This window comes from Notothenia rossii, assembly GCF_949606895.1.
Source record: "Notothenia rossii genome assembly, chromosome: 9".
NCBI classification, from domain to species: domain Eukaryota; kingdom Metazoa; phylum Chordata; class Actinopteri; order Perciformes; family Nototheniidae; genus Notothenia; species Notothenia rossii.
In genome coordinates, this window is record NC_136907.1 from 8,809,033 (window position 1) to 8,828,414 (window position 19,382).

At 40.5% G+C, this 19,382-nt stretch overlaps 1 protein-coding gene across 1 annotated transcript in view; it reads left to right on the forward strand.

Moving 5' to 3' along the window:
• fat3b (FAT atypical cadherin 3b) overlaps window positions 1-19,382 on the forward strand; it is a 65,489-nt gene that overhangs the window by 29,404 nt on the left and 16,703 nt on the right. Inside the window, exons 22-43 of the mRNA XM_079647177.1 lie at window positions 75-605; window positions 1,498-1,862; window positions 2,174-2,327; window positions 2,892-2,999; window positions 3,498-3,681; window positions 4,060-4,280; window positions 5,407-5,859; window positions 6,181-6,315; window positions 6,394-6,787; window positions 7,622-7,818; window positions 9,490-9,643; window positions 9,748-9,981; window positions 10,234-10,412; window positions 12,178-12,391; window positions 13,032-13,246; window positions 14,828-14,965; window positions 15,176-15,319; window positions 15,743-15,940; window positions 16,736-17,013; window positions 17,732-18,294; window positions 18,911-19,042; window positions 19,155-19,312. Coding sequence (XP_079503303.1) covers window positions 75-605; window positions 1,498-1,862; window positions 2,174-2,327; window positions 2,892-2,999; window positions 3,498-3,681; window positions 4,060-4,280; window positions 5,407-5,859; window positions 6,181-6,315; window positions 6,394-6,787; window positions 7,622-7,818; window positions 9,490-9,643; window positions 9,748-9,981; window positions 10,234-10,412; window positions 12,178-12,391; window positions 13,032-13,246; window positions 14,828-14,965; window positions 15,176-15,319; window positions 15,743-15,940; window positions 16,736-17,013; window positions 17,732-18,294; window positions 18,911-19,042; window positions 19,155-19,312 — 5,349 coding nt within the window. The remainder of the gene's footprint in view (window positions 1-74; window positions 606-1,497; window positions 1,863-2,173; window positions 2,328-2,891; window positions 3,000-3,497; window positions 3,682-4,059; window positions 4,281-5,406; window positions 5,860-6,180; window positions 6,316-6,393; window positions 6,788-7,621; window positions 7,819-9,489; window positions 9,644-9,747; window positions 9,982-10,233; window positions 10,413-12,177; window positions 12,392-13,031; window positions 13,247-14,827; window positions 14,966-15,175; window positions 15,320-15,742; window positions 15,941-16,735; window positions 17,014-17,731; window positions 18,295-18,910; window positions 19,043-19,154; window positions 19,313-19,382) is intronic.

The window sequence follows — 19,382 nt, forward strand, 5'->3', positions numbered from 1 at the left end:
ATATATTTGAAAAGAAATTCTAGTACATTCTCATGCTCCTTATGTCATAAAACAACTAATCGTATTGGTTGCAGGTGAACCCACTGACAGGAGAGCTGACGTTAAAGAGGGCCTTTGAGGCTGACCTATCCAACGCAGAGTACAAGCTGGTCCTTGTGGCCAGTGACGGAGGTTTCCCGCCTCTTTCCAGTGAGGTGGAGCTGCCTGTTACCATAGTGAATAAAGCCATGCCGGTGTTTGACAAACCTTTCTATGGTCTCACTATTAGAGAGGATGTGGCCGTCTCCACCTCTGTCCTGTGTATCAATGCCACCAGCCCTGAAGGCCAGAGCATCATCTTCACCATCACAGACGGAGACCCTTCACTGCAGTTCGACATTGGTTTTGACACGGGAATCATCATCGTGATTTACCCGTTAGACTACGAGAGCACGCAGTACTACCGGCTGACGGTGAAGGCTACAGATACGCTGACCGGGGCAAAGTCTGAGGTCGATGTGGACATCGTCGTGCTGGATGTGAACGATAACCCGCCACTGTTTCAGAACACCTCATACTCCTCTGTGATCGCTGAGAACTCCATGATTGGGACAGCCGTGTTACAGGTGTGTGTGTGTGTGTGTGTGTGTGTGTGTGTGTGTGTGTGTGTGTGTGTGTGTGTGTGTGTGTGTGTGTGTGTGTTTATTGATTGATTGAGTGAGTCCAGTGTGTACTCATATTAAATAACTGTTAACACTTAGGACTCACTTCAGCAGTATTGTGGATGAATATTAGAGTGATTGGTTACTGATTTATTTATGAGATGATCGTGTAATATTTCCCTGTGGGGGCCCTTGACCTTTGGCAAATAATGGACCAGTGATGTTCTCTCACTGAGAAACATGTTGCCTCGAGCTGAATTTGAGACAACAGATTTATGAATATATTGGTATCAACATAGGTCAATGACCTTGTTTGACTATAGTATTGATTTTTAGAAAGAATCAGTATCTAACAATATTGTATACGCTAATACAAATGTTTTTCATTCCTTTAAATACACTTTGGCTTGCTCCCTGGTATTCTAGTATTGTCTACTAAAATAATTATTCATGCATTATAAAAGCAGGTTGTGGCTTTTCACTTAAAATATAAAGTTTTGTGCCACCTACATGCTAACATTTGCTTCACTCAATAAATATGCATATTCAAATGAACCAAAACACTAATAATATAAATGACAATGGTTTCAGAATACAGCATAATTGTCGGTTTCTGTTGATAAATGATTGCGCCTCAACAAAATGTTTATGCTGGACGCTTGACAATGTTTTGATTTGGATTTAAATGCTGGATCTCAATCCAAAATCCCAGAACATTATTATACTTTTTTTCATTTGGACTCGGTGTTCAGTGACTTAGTACTGTAACGATTGAGTATGTCAGGGTAAACAAATCAGACCATATTCTGAATAATGCATGAGGCAGTGCAAATGTTTAATCTTTCTCTCCCTGTAGGTGTTTGCTCAGGATCAAGATTCAGAGAAAAACGCCGCGGTGAGTTACCAGATCCTATCTGACATCTACAACAGCACCGACTACTTCCACATTGACAGTAACAGCGGATTGGTATTCACGGCACGCCTGCTCGACTATGAGCTCGTCCAACGCTACAACTTCATTGTCAGGGCGACAGATAGTGGAGACCCTGCCCTCAGCAGTGATGTTAGTGTCACTGTGACTATTACCGATACAAACGACAACCCTCCTAATTTCAGCCAAGCGCTGTACGAGGCCTTTGTCAGCGAGCTGGCTCCCCGGGGGCACTTTGTGACTTGTGTTCAGGCGTCGGATGCCGACATCTGTGATGCTCAGAGACTCAGGTAACAGATGTTTTATATACCTGTGGGTTTGATATTTTTCTTCTAAAAGTGATATTTAGAATGTGTGTGCATTGTTCCCCCCCTGAATCCCGTCGAAATGTTTCTGTTCATTACATTCAGAAAAGCACACCTCTTATTGGCAATCTTAGTTTTGTGTTTTGAATGCAATCGTAGTGGTTTGGACTTTTGTTTGTCTTTTTCTCAGGCAGAAACAACAAAAGTCAGTACTTTGTGTTTCCAGCAGCTTCTGAGCAAAACAACATGAAACAACGTAAACACCATTGTACTCTTTTTTTTCAAATTGCTTTCAGGTACACTATTCTCTCCGGGAATGACAAAATGATTTTCACGATGGAGCCATATACAGGCGTGCTCAGTCTATCTAACAAGAGGAGACAAGGCATGAAACTCTCTTATCAACTAAATGTGTCCGTGTCAGATGGAGTCTTCACCAACACCGCTCAGGTGAGACAGCGTACAATTGACTATTAACTGATTTGCCATTTTTTTAACCTTTGGAGTGTTTCATACCGAGCAAGTCCCTTGCTTCAATTTGATCTCAAACATTTGCAGCTGTCTAGTGCGACTGATGCCTCATACCATTGGCTGCTGAGTCGCTCTGCAGTTAGAGGTTAATGTGTGTTCGTGTCATATGAGATTTACTGTGAGGACGACCTGCCAACTGTAAAAAAAAAAACGTTCCTATAGTGGTAATTACAATTCGGCTCTGATATCCCTTATCTCGGACAGTCTATATGACATGGTGTAGATACAACATGTCACCTCATTATTTTGCTTCCCCTTCTGACATGATGTGAACACAGCAGACCTCCACAGTAGTTTCTCCCGAGTGTTTACAGCTGCATCAATCACCATTAGATCACAGGCCTGATGCTTTTACGGCCGGTGTGCATGTCATATTGATGTGATCATGTTTGACAAATCGGTCAGTAATGATTATTGTGATGGCATCAAAATGAGAATGATATGTAGGGGGATGAGTATCATAAGGATGATTGTGATCTTCAGGTGATTGTACGTGTCCTCGGAGCCAACCTGTACAGCCCAGTGTTCAGCCAGAGGTTCTACCTGGCTGAAGTCCAAGAAAATGCTCCTCCGGGGTCAAAGGTCATTCAAGTAAGTTTGCCTAGTAAGATGGGTTGTTGCTAATGATGGTTCAAAATGTGGAAATTATACAAAAACAATGCAAAAAGGAAATTGAATACCGTTAAAATTATCTTGCATTAATTACATGAATGCACACAATGCACCAACATATTTTATTCCTTCTATTCCATACCATTGCAATGAAAATACTGTTATATTTTACTATATATTTTTATTATTTTTTATATTTTCCTAGTTCTCTATCTGTGTTTTTAATTCTTGTTTTTTTGCACCATGACACTAAGTCAAATTCCTCGCACGTGTAAACCTACCTGGTAATAAACATGTTTCTGATTCTGATTCTGATTGAATAATTCTGAGAATGAGTGAATTTGTATTACCTTTTGCAATACTTTTCTCACTAGGTTATCCGTCCATCAGAGCTTTTTATTTGGAAGTTCCTACATGGAAGAAGTTGTAGAGCCTTACCATGACCAATATGGCATATGTTTTCTATTTGGTCTCCAGGTCCGTGCAACAGATGAAGACTCCGGGCTGTTTGGCCAGATCAGCTACTCCTTCATCAATGACCTGGGGAAAACTCAGTTCACCATCGATGCAGATGGATTCATATCAACCGCTCAGAAATTAGACAGAGAAAATCCTCTAAACAAGGACATGGTGCTGACCATTATGGCCCTGGATGGGGGAGGTATAATTGTTGACACTAACCAGGCTGTAACACTGATTCCCTGACAAAGGCTATCTTCAAATCAGCCCTTGTATATGACTTTAGACTTACACAATAGTCTAAGTTATACCTAAATCTGGCAGACCAAGCACGTAGCTAACATTAATGCACGAATGGTCACTGTTCTTGCATTGGTTTGCCTCTAAGATAATAGCCTCTGTATAAGAAGATCAAACTATGAAAATGTCTAATTGCATTAGCATTTTTGCATTAAATATTCATTACGTTTTGCCATTCACTATAACCTCAAGTGATTGAAACAGTTTCACAAGGCTAATTATGTCTGTATGAAACACTTGTATGAATCACATAGACATTTATATCGTGTTTCTTTTCCAGGCCGGGCATCGTTTTGCACAGTTCGAGTGGTTCTTGCTGATGAGAATGACAACGCCCCTCGGTTCAGAGCCGTGGAGTACCGCATGAGCATTAAAGCTAATGTTGCTAAAGGTTCTCTGGTCACACAGATCCAAGCCACTGACACTGATGCTGGTTCTAATGGGAGGGTTACCTACTCCCTTTACAGCGAGGCCCGCCTTTCACTGGTGGATGTCCTGGAGGTCAGTACATTTGGTTTACAACTTTATCATTTATACTGCTGTACTTCTCACAATATAATAATGCTATTTGCACTTCATAACTTAAAGGTGGGGTAGGTAATTTTGGAGAAACCAGCTCGAGTGCGCTAGAATTTGAAAATACACAGCCGGAAAAAATCTGCCACTTCCTTAAAGAGCCCCTCCTCCAACACACACGAATGCGCACATGACCAATGAGGGCACGAGATAAGTTTGTGAACAGATGGAAGGCTGACAGGCAGGTAGGCCATCCAGTTATTTTAGCCGGGCCGGCTCAGATGATTGGTCGTGCTTTTTACAGCGCCACGGCTTCCACAGATGAGATTTTTTTATGGATTTTTTGTCAAAGCACTTCAGATATTCATTGCTATCGGGATGTTTTCTTTCTTTTTTTAACAAATGGTACGGTGTCCTTGGGTGTCATGAAAGGCGCCTAAAAATATAATGTATTATTATTATTATTAAGAGCATTCCATGGAATATAACAAAAACTGTATCTCAAGCCGGTTTCTCAAACTTACCTACTCCATCTTTAATAGAGAACAATTCTACAACAACCAATGTATTTAATGAGAGTTGACCATATTCAAACTCATATATACCATAGATCTTAATTAAGAGATGTTCTCAACAGACACCAGCTCCCGATTTCATTGGATTAACAGCCATCTGGTATCTGTAATTGTACATTTTTACTCATCAAGTTAAAATGATGTTACATTAAGATTGATGCCTCAGCTAGTTTTGCCTGCTCCAAAGGTAAACAAAAGTACGAGCTAGGCTAGGAGAAAATAAAGAACTATTCGAAACGTGAAGTACGAACGGCTAATTTGATATGGATGAAAAGAAAGAAAGTGATAGTGGAATACATATTACTGTCTTTATAACTATGATTATTGTTACAGATGTGTATTTTGTAAATTGTGGAATTTTCTTTAATCTCTTTATCTTTAATATTGTTTGTATGCGTGCTTCTTAGTTAACATTAAGCTGTCTTCGGCTCCTTTCTGCTTTAACACATGTAAATATCCCCACTGTGAGACGAATGATTCTGGTTCTGATTGTATCAAAAGATTTAAAATTCCTTGTGGTTTCTGCCGGAGCCCAGGTGGAGGCGGACAGCGGTTGGATGATGACTAAAAGCACCGTGGACCACCTCCAGGGGACGGTGCTGTCCTTCTTCGTCAAAGCCACAGACTGCGGTTCCCCGGCCAAACACTCGCTGGTGTCAGCCTTCATCCACGTGGTCCCATCAGATGCATTTGTTCCCTCCTTCAGCCAACCTCAGTACTCCTTCACCATCCCAGAAGACACAGCAGCAGGGACAGCTCTGGGGTCTGTGTACATGGTCCCCGGACAGACTGGGAGCTTCTCAACAGTTGGAGGAGAAACGCTCGACAGCAACCGGGGAGGGACCTTCCTGGTGGAGAGGGACACGGGGCTGATCCGTCTGATCAAGCCACTCGACTATGAGCTCATCAGCATCTTCCGCTTTAAGGTCGCAGCAACAACAAGAAAAGACCTGATCGAGTCCGTCTCCACTGTGGACGTGGAGGTTAAGGTGTGTGATACAGCTAAATAAAGACTGTTGTTATTTCATTATGTGAAAGCGTGACAACATGGACATATCCTATCTTCTCTCCAATGATTCCTCTATTTGAGGGCCTAAAGTTGCTTCACAACATAATTAAACTTTGCACGAAAGGAAGACGTGTTGTGGATTATAATTCAAAATATGGAGATTATACAAAATCAATGCATTAAGGAAATTGAATACCATTAACATAAGTTTGAATAATTCTGAGAATTAGTGGATTTGAATTCTTTTGCAATATTTTTCAGTATAATTGAAACTTTATTTAGAATTTATTTTTATTTGCAGATCCTTGATGTGAATGACAACAAGCCAACGTTTGAGACGAATGCCTATGTTGCCACAGTGATGGAGGGGATGCCAGTAGGGACCAGATTGATACAAGTCCGTGCACTTGATCCAGACTGGGGCTCGAATGGACAGGTCTGTGACAGCCAAGCCACGTTATCAAAAGTTTGCAGTGTTGTAGATGCTTGTTAATTCTTGTTTTCTTAATTCCAGGTAACCTACAGCCTTGGACCTCTGATCAACTACAACTTGGACTTGACAAAGGACGCTCGCACCGTCAGCAGCCCAATCACTATGAGCTCAGTGTTTGCTATTGACAGTAAAACAGGCTGGATCACCACTCTGAGTCAGATGGACCACGAGGCCTGCTCCAGCTACAGCTTTGAAGTAGTGGCTTCTGACCTGGGGGAGTCCCAGTCTCTCTCCTCCACCACAGTGGTTACCATCACTGTGTCCGATGTTAACGACAACCCCCCGCAGTTTGAGAGGGAGCTTTACCGGGGGGCAGTAACGGAGAACGACCCCCTCGGTGAGGTAGTAGCTCTTCTAAAAACTAAAGATCAAGACGGCACGGACCAAAACCGCCTTGTCAACTTTTACATAACTGGTGAGGAAATTAAAGGGAATACTAACATAATGGCGGAATAATGCGTTGCAGTAATTACATTATGGAGTGAGATAAGGTGGTGTTGCATAATCATTAATTTCACTAAGGAGGTTGTTATTATTAAAGGTCACATTTAAATAAATTCCAACTGAAATGCCAAACACGACGGACCTTTTGTTTTTATGAATTTCCTTTTGAGTCTGCAATGTACCCATTGTACAAAGAAAACCTCTTAATCAAGGCAGAGAGACCCTGTTTTTCCACATTTTCATATATGAATAATATTAAAAGAATGCTTGGTTAAAAAAAAGTAAAGTTTATATAATATATAGAGCGCCAACCAGCACCAGGATTGCTCAATGATTCTTTAAAACGACGTGACGTTGGTATATTGGTTGGGATTCCACACACTCGCGCATGACTTTGTGTAGTAACTCATTTTTATGGGAGTAATAAAAACCCTATACAGACTCGCCGGGAAAACTCTCACCTTGACACTGAGCTTGATAATTTGTATTCACATAAAATTGTCTGATAATATCTCAGGATGATCTATTTTGGCCTTTGTAATGTTATAATAAAATGTCACATTTTTTAAACTTTGAAAGGCCATAGCTGTTTCGCCACCACCATGGTTTAGGCCATGATGATAGAGGTTTATTGATTCTGCCAAAGGGTACTTGCATCATTTGTGTGGGGGTGGGGAGCTGGTTATTTTTCTTCTTGGGACTGAATGAGACTTCCTGTTTGTTCACAAGTCTGTTACAATGCATCTTCGCCTCTATCTTTGCTTTGGAGTGACAGCGGTTTAATTCTCATCCGTTTAATCTTCAGGGGGGAACCCGCGGGGCGTGTTTGGCCTGGCTCTCGTTCAGGGAGAGTGGAAGGTTTATGTGAGCGGCCTGCTGGATCGGGAGCAGCAGGACTGGTATCTGCTCAACATCACAGCCAGCGACGGCTTATATGTGGCTCGCACTGCAGTGGAAGTCACCGTCATGGATGCAAATGACAACAGTCCCATCTGCAACCAGGTCAGAATACACACATGTAGATGGGTAGAAATACAAATATGCACAGCAAACAAATAATTCAATGGAATGTAGGACAGTGAAGTATTATTATATAGCTTTTTTTAGTATGCATGGCACTCTAATTGCCTCTGTGCTCTGCTTATGTCCATGCTAAACACATTGCAATTAGTATTGGCTAAAAATAGAAAGAAAACGTAAATGTTTCAATGTCTTTGTGAAAATACCGAGTTACACTGGCTACAGACAAATTGCTTCGTGCTTAAGGTGAAATTGAACAAATAGTAACAAGTTGAATAACAAATATTTGATCATTGTCTTATCGTGTCATGCAGAATCTGAGAGCAACAAACATTAACTGCAGCCCCTCTATTTTAAATGCAGTTGGATAATGTTTGCATAATAATATTTATGTATGGGAAAAAGCTGCAGAACAGAATTTGTTAAATATTCTTTGTTTCACCGTTTACTAAAGTACACACTGAATTGAAATAACTTCAACAGATATATCGATAGTACTCATAATGTACTTCTGGGAATATACTGTAACTTAGTACAAATTGTTTTTTCCCACAACGTAATATATTGTAATATTTTAAATGCAAGTTAAATACAGTCAAACGCTTATGATCTTCCAGTTGCAACAATGACACTAACTTATGATTGACACCAGCAATTCAAAACATTTAACATCAGGTGTGGTGCAAGATGCAAACTCAAATGAACGTTGTATACGAGGACAAAAACTGTGAAAAGAGACAATCGTTGAGCTGTGCAATCTTCTGGAAATACACTCCTTTAATTTCACATCATTAGTTGAGAAAGTAACATTTTCTCTCCAAACTTACTTATTCTCTTTGAAATCATCCCTCCCTGTTTCTCTCTTCTCCTCTCATATTCTTTCTGTTCCTTTACAAGTTCGGCCAGGGTAACTACACAGTTTATTTTTATTCTGGCATGATACGGTGACGGCATGACATGTATCAAAATATGTTAAGAGCCACACAATATTCTCTAACTTATTCTGACCTTATTCTCATGTTTTTTTACTAAAAGTGCCAGTTGTATAAGAAGTATTAGTAGTATTGTAGAGCCTGTTGCTCTAACAGTAACAAGAGAAACAAAAATCATTTCTACCTCATAGATGCAGAAGTCAGCTGTAAAAGTGGTAGTAGCAGTAATCCCAATAGAAATTCATAAACAACCTCCACTGCTGATATAAGCCATAGTGTTTCGTCATGTTTGATGCAACAAAAGAAATAATAGCGATAAGTATAGTGATCAAAAGAGTAGAAGTAATAGCAGTTGAAAGTGAAGCAGTAGAATTGGCAGTAGATACAGTATAGTAGCTCACAGTGATACATCAATCACACCATCAGGCAATGGACAAATAATTGCACCAAGTGTAAGTCAGAAGTACAGAGAAAAAAAGTAGTTCTTTAAATGTGCTGGTCTGTGTTTGGGGAATTAGTGGGGTCACAAAGTTCATTTCCAGATGCGACCAAAGTGAATGCAGGGTCAGAAAAGGGCACTGTACTCTGCTATGCTCGGTTTATCACCAGAGATAATGGCGGCAGTGCTCAATCGTTTTATGTGTTGGACAGATAGTTTTTCAGACACTGTTGCTTCACTTTGTGCTTGTATCTGTGTGTGTGTTTGTGTTTGTTTTGACAGGCGGTTTACAGTGCCTCTTTCCCTGAGAATATTCCCATTAACAAGGGCATTGTGTCAGTGGGCGCAGCAGATGCTGACTCAGGCTCCAGCGCTGAGATCCAATACTCACTGTTTGGCATCGGGGTTGAAGATTTCTACATGGATGCCAACACTGGTACATTCAGTTGCTATATTTTCGAAGCTTCCATAGGAATAACAATATACACAGTATGTCCGAGAATAAGCCTCCTTTCTAAATCTCTCTTTTTGTGTCCGAAGGTGAGCTGCGCACGGCCACGGTCATGGACAGGGAGACGACGACCACTTATAAACTCATTGCCCAGGCCACTGATGGAGGAGGGCTGTTCTGCCGCTCAGACATTTCTCTCAAAGTGTTGGATGTGAATGACAATGCCCCCTCCTTCTCCTCTCCCCATTACCTGGCTAGCGTTTATGAGAATGCCGCCCCCAAGGCTTTGCTCACCCGCCTGCAAGCTAGCGACCCAGATGAAGGTAAGCTAATTAGATGTTTAATGCTGGACGAGTAAGATGTTTAAACAAGGATTATAATGAGCAAATAAAGTTACAATTAATGCAGGTTGAAGATACTGTCACTAAGCATTCAAACTGCTGACTCGCACATGAGATTACTTCATTATCTCACAATTTGTAAAATAGAAAAGACTACCTTGAACAGGAAGAAAAACATTTTGACATGGATATTAAGTCTTCGCTGTGCATGGATTTGTCTCCCATTCTCTCCAGGATTTAACCGTACAGTAGTGTATTCTCTGGTGGATTCAGTCAACGGGTTGTTTTCCATTGAACCCGTATCAGGGATGGTAATTCTGGAGAAGACTCTAGACAGAGAGAGCCAAGACTCCTATCGAGTCCGTGTCCAGGCCACTGATCAAGATGGGCAACAGGGGGCACTGTCCTCCCAGGTAAGTGATGCCAGTGACACACATTCAATCTCATTGAGTCATTCCCATGCTATGCACGAAGCCTAAGTGCAGGGAAAAGCATCTTAAAAGCTATTCAAAATCACAAGATATGACACCTCTGAAACAAGGGCAATAACATTCCTCACACAAATGACCAACAAGGTGAAATAAACATGGCAATTCAATGAGATACAGACTAAATGGAAACTGCTTCTTTACACCAATTACTGTATGTATATAAAATAAATGAATAGATGTGAATATTTATGAAACCAATTTTACCATAATTATGCATTTCGATTTTATACATTAAAAATTATGAGGCACATTAGTCAGTCCACCAGCTGATAATGTGCAATTTGTATTTCTGTCCATACACATGAATAACAAGAAACCAATGAATAAAAACATGTTGTTTACTGAAGAGATCAGATAAAGAACCTGGTAGATTTAATCAAGATAAATCATCAACTTGTGGAGTGTCTTGGATGGGTAAGTGGGGAAGGTGACAGATACAGACGCAGAGGCAGGCAGAAAATAGGTAAAAAGGGGTTCTTTTAGGACTGCCAGAACTAGCTATAATTTTAGATGAACCCCAGACAAAAGTGAGACCAGGTGGGCCTATTTGGACCAAATTTGTAGCAACTGGAATAACAGCTGAGGTAGTAATAGTAGCGAGTAGTAGACGTATTCCCAGCAGGCACTTCTATATAATAGCAGAACATATAGAAATGCTTAGACATCCCACTTGCAGTGAGTGGGACTGGGATCAAGTGTCTCTCCTCTTTGACTCCGTATGTAGCTTACAATATGCCGCACCATATGCTGCATGAATACAGAATACAGAACAGGGATGAAAATAAAGAAGGTCTGATGCAGTTTAGCTCGAAAGCATGTGATTCTCTTATCCATCTTTTTACTTTGACATCTTCCCATTCTTTATACTAGCCAATTCATATTTCTAACACTAAATAGAGTTGACCATCTAAACTAATACCATTATGTAACCAGTTTTAACCTTACACCTTAAGGTTATTATTTACATAATGCCTAATGGAGGAAGGTGTGACTGTATGAAATGATGTTCAATTTGATTAAAAGAGGGGTCTCTGATTTACAACAACCACAACACTTAATGAAACGACATACAAGAACAACTGAAATAACACAAATCAAATCAACAGAAACATTTTCAACAAACCTATCAAACATGTTAGAACCATATTTGTTTTAATAATACAAAGTAAGAAATAGGAGGGTTATTATAACATTACATTCTCATGTAAAAATGAAGCAATATTTGAAAAGCAGAAACTTTGGAAACTCATTCCAATAAATAAATACTAGAAACTGATGATACATTGTTCCCAACCCTCAGCTACAATGAACTTCTCAATTGTTTATAGACTTTTGTTTGCAATATAACCTACCAAAATAAAATAAAATATACATGTTATAACAAGGTTGAATGTTTCTGTAACATCACAGCCTTGTTTGAAGTTGTTTTGACCTCGCAGAGAGCAGAAACAAAATGACACATCCAGGGTTACTTATATTTAATATTTATCTAGTAACCAAAAAGAAAGTAAGAAAGAATTCAATATATTCTCTTTGGGGCTTTGGTGGACTAAAACGCCAATGGGTTTCCCCCCCCAGACGCCTCTCTTGTTTGTGGAGCTCTCAGTATCTTTTCTTTCATGAATATCCTTATCTTGTGCTGAAACTGAACTCTCAGGGCAGTGAAATGAGTTTGTCTCTCCCTCAGGTGGATTTGACCATTTTGGTGCTGGATGTGAATGACAATGCTCCAGTCTTCCAGAGGAGGGACTACGCCGTCACCGTCCCTGAGGATGTTGCTGTGGGAACCGAGGTGCTGAGATTGATGGCGACGAGTGTGGACATCGGACCGAATGCTGATATCGCCTACACCATCCGGTCAGGCAACGAGCTGAGAAAGTTCAGCATAGACAGAAACCAGGGTGAGCCGAGGTCCTTGTATGTGCTGAATGCAAAACTAAAACTCACTTCAAATAATCATAATAAAGCTTTATTGATACAGCACTTTGCATACAACACATGCAGCTCAAAGTGCTTTACGAAATGAAACATTACAAGTTAGAAATATTAACAAGAAATTCCCCTCTGATTATTTTTTAAGAACTTTACAGGTACATGCAGCAAAATATAACATTGGATCAGGTTGTAATAATACAAATAAAAATAAATAAGGATTTCTCTCCGACAGACAAGACACAAGAAAACTGAATCGTTGCTACAATATAAAATATAAAACCCCATAAAACAAAGTGAACATAGGTACAACAGAAATAAAAATAAAAAGATAATGGTAATAAAAATGCCATAATTCTAATAAAGTTTAAACGATTAGAATATTTACAAAAACAACATAAAAATAAATATTGCTATTGAAACATGTTTAATAAAATAAGATAAAATCCTTTAAGAACTATCAAATAAATAAAACAATATAAAGGTAGGTAAATAATAACGGCTATTTCAAGTGGGGGGGTTGCTAATAAAAATGCTAATCTAAAAAGATGTGTCTTTAGCTGGTCTTAAATTAAATCCTATACATGCCGTACAATGTGTTTATTTTAGGCTCTATTTCTGTGGCTGATGATTTGGACTTTGAGGTGTGTAAGGACTACTACCTCACCGTGGAGGCCTGGGACAGCGGGAACCCTCCTCTCAGCACAGCTACCATGGTAACCATTGAACTGATGGACGTCAACGACAACGCTCCAACCTTCAGTCAGGACATCTACAATGTTCTGGTCAGCGAGGATGCGTCTGTCGGGCAGACAATTACACGGGTAACATTTGATTTGTTCTCTTAGTTTGTACATGTTTTCTATTTATTATCTCACACCGATGGACTTTGTGTGATATGTGCGGTTTTAATTAACATATTAGTTGTGTTATGGTTGTCTTTGTCTACTTGGCCAGGAACAACAGATGCCAATTAGCAACTAGCTAATTTTGGTACATTGCTTTTAATTGTGTGACATCTCTGCAAAGAAAGAATGATTAGAATAATACACATTGGATCTTAAGTGTTCTGTTGTATCTAGACTCCTGGTACTAGGATGGGTTAAAAGCAGAGAACAAATGTCACTGTGTGCTGTGTGCTGTGTGCTGTGTGCTCTGCATGTGTGACCATTAAAGAGGGTTTCATCCCTCTGATTCTATTCTATTGTGTTAACTAGGGATTTAACGATACCAAAAACTCACGGTACGATAATATCGCGATAACAAGTCCACGGTACGGTATTTATCGCGATATTGAATAATAAAGGGAAGGGGGGGAAAAATCCGATTTTTTTTTTTCTTCAATAAAAAAATTTTTTACTCGGAAAATGTTTTTTTATTACATAATAAATCTGGTTTTTACAGCATTTTTGTAGGATAGCAGTATTTTAAAGTGTCAAAAACAAAGTGACAGTAACAGACTGGAATAAGAAAACCAGTGTTTTTTTACCTACTAGTACTACCAAACAAAGTAAGCATTTTCTTTATGCCACTGCATCTCACAAATAAACAAGGACATTTAATAATCAGACCCTGCAATAAAATAAATCAAGTTTCACTTTAGTTTTTCAAGTAACTCAACTCAAACTCACTAGTCACTCACTCAGCATCATCAGACAGGTTTTTAGGAATATGAGAATGTCCACATTTCCAGGTATTTATAAGCTGGGATGTTTGGGCATTTACAATATCCCCTGCTCTGGAAAAAACTCTGTCGCTTGGTACTGATGTTGCTGGCTGTCTGTCGAAATGACGGACAGCGAAAAAGTCTAACGCCAGGCTTATTGACAGGGCGAGATATAAATATATGGTTGATACTTGTCAATGTCTCTAGGTGTGTACATGTAGCCCTGTAAATACGATGTGTTATCTGTTGTTTTATTTTCATGTTGTAACCTACTTGCTGCCATGTTAGAGAGGTCTCTCTTGAAAAAGAGATCGATGATCTCAATAGGACCACCTGGTTAAATAAAGGTTTTTTAAAAAAAAGTGTTTAATTTTTATTTAGTTTTTTTGAAAATCGCGGTAGATTTTGTCAGTCTCACGACGGTATTGGGAAGTTTATTTACCGTGATACCGCGATATTCGGTATATCGTTACATCCCTAGTGTTAACTGAAAATTGGCCCTTCAATAGTGTTTATTGTTAGAGTTTATAGATTTGTTATCTACTGTATATTTTCTACTTTTAATACTGTTTTAATTCTATTTTGAGATTTTGACATTCTAGAATTGTTCATTTCTACTTTGCCTTGTTTTGTTTTTGATGCTGCTGCATTGCAAACAATTCCCAATTTGGTGTCAATAAAGTACATCCTCTCTTCTCTTATTAACTGCGTTTCACTCCATGTGTGTGTGTTTCTCTAGGTTTCCGCAGAAGATTTGGACAGCCAGGTGAATGGGCGCATCACATACTCCATGCTGAAAGGGGACCGCACTAACCACTTCTGGATTGACCCTGTGACAGGACTGCTCAAAGTCAATAAGCGGCTCGACAGAGAACTAGTGAGGATGCATCTCTGAGTTCAATATATCATTTACCATCAATAGCAATTTTATGGTTGGTGAGCACACAAAATACCAAGTCCGCTCAAGGTCGACACCAAATGAAGTTATATATTATAGTCCGATGTATTTACGTCATAAAGGCTTAGCTGTACTTCTCATATATCCCGTTACACAAAGAGGACTCTCATCCCCTCCTGCTCCATCTAGGTATCCCAGTACTCTTTGTCAGTGCAGGCGTTCGACAGTGGCTCTCCTGCCATGTCCTCCACCGTCACCCTCAACATCGACATATCTGACGTCAACGACAACCCCCCTGTTTTCACTCCTCCCAACTCCACAGCCGTCATACAGGTACCAACCAGTCTGTGCGTTTTTCTCATATTCACGTTTGTTGGAGAAATATTTTCCTGCCCTCGCTGAGCACAGCTGCCCTCTCAGTGTTTTCGCTTCCTATTCCTGCCTGTTGGCGTCAGCTGATAGAGGTGTTATGCTTTTATCTTGTTATGCACAATGTTGATTATTCTCTCAGAACCAGCTGGTCTGGGGTAGAGATCTTGATAATTGGTCGGGTAACCGCTGTGTCAGCTTGTGAGAGCACACGTCTTGTGAATTCTCCGGTCGAAGCTCCAAATAAACCATCAGTGTTGGCCATCGAAGTTCCTGCTCTCTCCGTGTCTCTCTGAGTCCTGTCTCCATTGCTTCAGAGGTTTCCATCACATTGTTCATCTGTGCTAGGGATCACATTAACTCTCCTCTCTCTCCAAATGCCTCCAGTTAAACCAAGCTGCCGGCACCACCCTGCTGAAGCTGTCAATGAGCGATAAAGACTCCCCTAGAAATGGCCCTCCCTTTGAGTTTCAACTGGTGTCAGGAAATGAGGGAAATTTCTTCTCCTTCGACCAGACTGGAACTCTGAGAGCCAATCGTGTGTTTGGCCCTGAAGCCCCCAGAGAGTTCACTCTTGAAATCCAGGTTAGCAGTAGCTGGTTTTCTGACTACTGACTCACTGTGTTAGCATGTTTACACACAGTCAGCATTTCTAAATGTGAGGCTATTAGATTATTTGTTTCATCGTGATAACTAGCCTCATACAAACTCATTTCAATTATAGAGAAGCTACTGTATGAACACCATTATTATGATGAGACTGAAGGGGGCTCTGAGCTTTAATATTGATTTGTCTTTCAGTTTAAGCTACAATGCCACCCTTTGCTTTTACCATCTTTTGAGATCTTCCACAGCGTAAAAAAACAAAACGCTTTTGATCTCAGATTGGTGTAACCAATAGTAGACAGTTTCTTAACACTAGACCAACTTAAGTACTGTACTTAGCTACAATGGTTAGTTCCCCGTTCTTGAGTAAATGTAACTTTAGTACATGTGCCCTGATTTTTACTGCACTATATTTGCCTGAAAGCATTAGTTGTATTGAATATTTGGATAAAGATTCATAAAAGGATCAAATCTTTTATTTGTATTATTATTTCTTATTCCTGTCAACTACCTGGCAATATATATATAAACAAATGAATGCATTAAAAAGGATGATACAATAAGATACAGTTTAATTTTCTGATATGGGCCGTTGTGTACAATTAGTACTGTACGTTTACTTCATGATCTTTAGGAACTTTTTGAGCAACATTTGCTTTACTTTTGTTCAGAGAAGTACATTTTGAATGCAGGACTGGCATGTTTACACTGTGCTTTACCACTGATCTGAGTACTTTATCCACCACTGACTGTGACTTTGTTTTGCTCTCTTAGGCAACTGACTCTGGTAAACCAAGTCTGACTTCCTCCTCCTGGATATTTATGAGAGTCATCGGGAACAGTCAGTATAAACCCGCTGTCTCCCCCTTGGAAATCTTCATCGTCATGGTAACAGACACGTTCCAGGGCGGGCCAATTGGTCAGATCTACGCAACGGACCGCGACCCCAATGACGTGCTGTCATTTACCCAGAAGCTGCGGCCCAAAAGCATGTTTACGATAAACAGACAGGATGGCAGCATTGTGGCTCTGCCGGGCCTGGAACCTGGCAGGTACACGCAACACTACACACACTTTCACACACACACACACACACACACACACACACACACACACACACACACACACACACACACACACACACACACACACACACACACACACACACACACACATACACATACACACACACAGGCTACAAACAGGCTGATTTATTACTATAATTACTGCTAACTTTTTGTATTACTAACAATTAGGAAACTGGTGACACAGGCACTCTCACCTAGGGTAACTTATGGTTGTGTGATATGTGATAAAACTCCAGCTTACACAAAATAAAGCCTGAAGGCAAGTTTTGAACTTTAAAACTCAGTTAAACAGAACATGGAGTCTCTAGACACACCTTCACACAATAAATAAATTAAATATCTTTAAAAAAACAAATACTTGAACTTGAATGAATGACAGGGACCAACCAATATGAATTATACATCAAGCCATAAGGTTTTGTTTGGGGTTTTGAATAACTTGTTTGTTTAATAACCCCTATACTTTTTCCATTTGATTCATTGCTGTTTTGATTCCTTAGATTTCAGATATGTAATTGTATGCAATTTCTCTGTTATATGATTATGCTGTCAGTGTTTGTTTTCCTTCTTGTGTATCTAAGAAAGAATAGAAACTGCTCTTGTTGAAGCTAATGTTGATAACAAACAATAAAGAAAATGGATAAAACTTGAAACACAAAAACATTCCCTTGTCCTCCCTCAGATACCAGATGAATGCCACAGTGAGTGATGGACGTTTCGCTGTGATAGCAGACGTGTCAGTGCAGGTGGAACAGGTGACAGATGTGCTGCTCCGTAGCGCCCTGACCTTACGTTTCAGCTCTCTGTCCCCGGAGGACTTGCTTGGCCGCTACTTGAACCAGATCAAACTAACGCTGCGGGGACTAGCCGGTTGGAAATGGTCACCAGGGCAACAGGATCCCCTCCACATACTGGGTGTTCAGCCGGTGATGGGGACAACGAAAGTGGATTTGCTTCTGGCGGTGGAAATGCCAGAGACATCAGGCGGCGGACGGATGAGTGGGATCTACTCGCAGCAAGAGTTCTCTGCTAAGCTGGAGGAAGCAGCCGTGCGGGGGCAGATTCGGGGCGTCCTGTCCGGGGCGGAGGTGGTGAGCTGTGCTTGCTCTGGGGAGCTGGAGTGTGGGGAGAGGGTGTGTGAGCAGACTCTGGTGATGGACGGGGAGTCGACTGTCACCTACAGCACAGAGAGGGTCAGCTTGGTGTCACCCAGGTTCAGCCGCAAAGAGACCTGCACCTGCCCCGGTGAGCACTGCACTCAGACATTGACAGTGTTCTGTATATCTGTCACAGCCGCTTCTCATAAGTGCACTTCCAGTCAAGTTCAAATGAAAAACAAATAACAGAGAGATGGATACATGCAAACAAAGATGTATACATGCATTAAAGGTCACCTATTGTGCAAAATCCACTTTTTCATGTTTTTTCATTTCATGTGATCAGATTTTGGCCACTTTATGATGTCATAACGATTTTTTGGCTTGTGTAACCATTAGCCAATCACCAACCAAGGTAACCCCCCCCCCCCCCACCGTATCACCTGAATCTCCTCCTAAAGCACCATTGTGTTTTGTTTAACCAAATATCTCTCAGAGGGGCGTGGGGAGGGGCTCCTTATTTTCATCTAAAGTAACAGACAGAGAATCAGCACTTTTGAAACAAGGCTGAAACAGAGGGGATTATGGGTAATGCTGCAATGATCTGTTCGGTGTTTCGAGCCAAACACTTCAGATACATGTTTTGTATATATCTGAGACCTATAATATATTGATGAAAAACAGAATAATAGGAAACCTTTAAAGCTGTTTTTCTTCCTAGAGTTATTATTTTCTAATGTGGTTTTTGTATCTGGCCCAAACAGGGGGGACTTGCTCCAGTCCTGTGGAACTTTGTGAAGGTCAGTCCTGTCCAGCAGACATGCAGTGTGTCCGCTCTGGTCCTACAGCGCCATCTGTCTGCCAGTGTCAGCCTGAGAAACTAGACGAGTGTGCAGGTATGATTTACTTTGCTGCTTGAATTGTATACCTATGTATCTGATGCATTCGGGGGGAAAAAGTCTATCAGTTTCTCTTTTTGAATTGTGTATATGTTTTGTGGACTTGTAGGCCAAACCTCTCTTAGTTTCTCTGGAAACAGCTACATTAAGTACAGAGTGACAGAGAGCGGCCAAAGTGGAGAGATGAGGCTCGGCCTGAGGATCCGAACACTTCAGAGAAGAGGAGTCATTATGTTCACACGTGTTAACCCCTGCACCATGCTCAAGGTAAACACATCATCGTGTCCCAAAGGGTGTGCTGTTTCTCACCATCATTTTTTTTAAAGCATATGTTCCC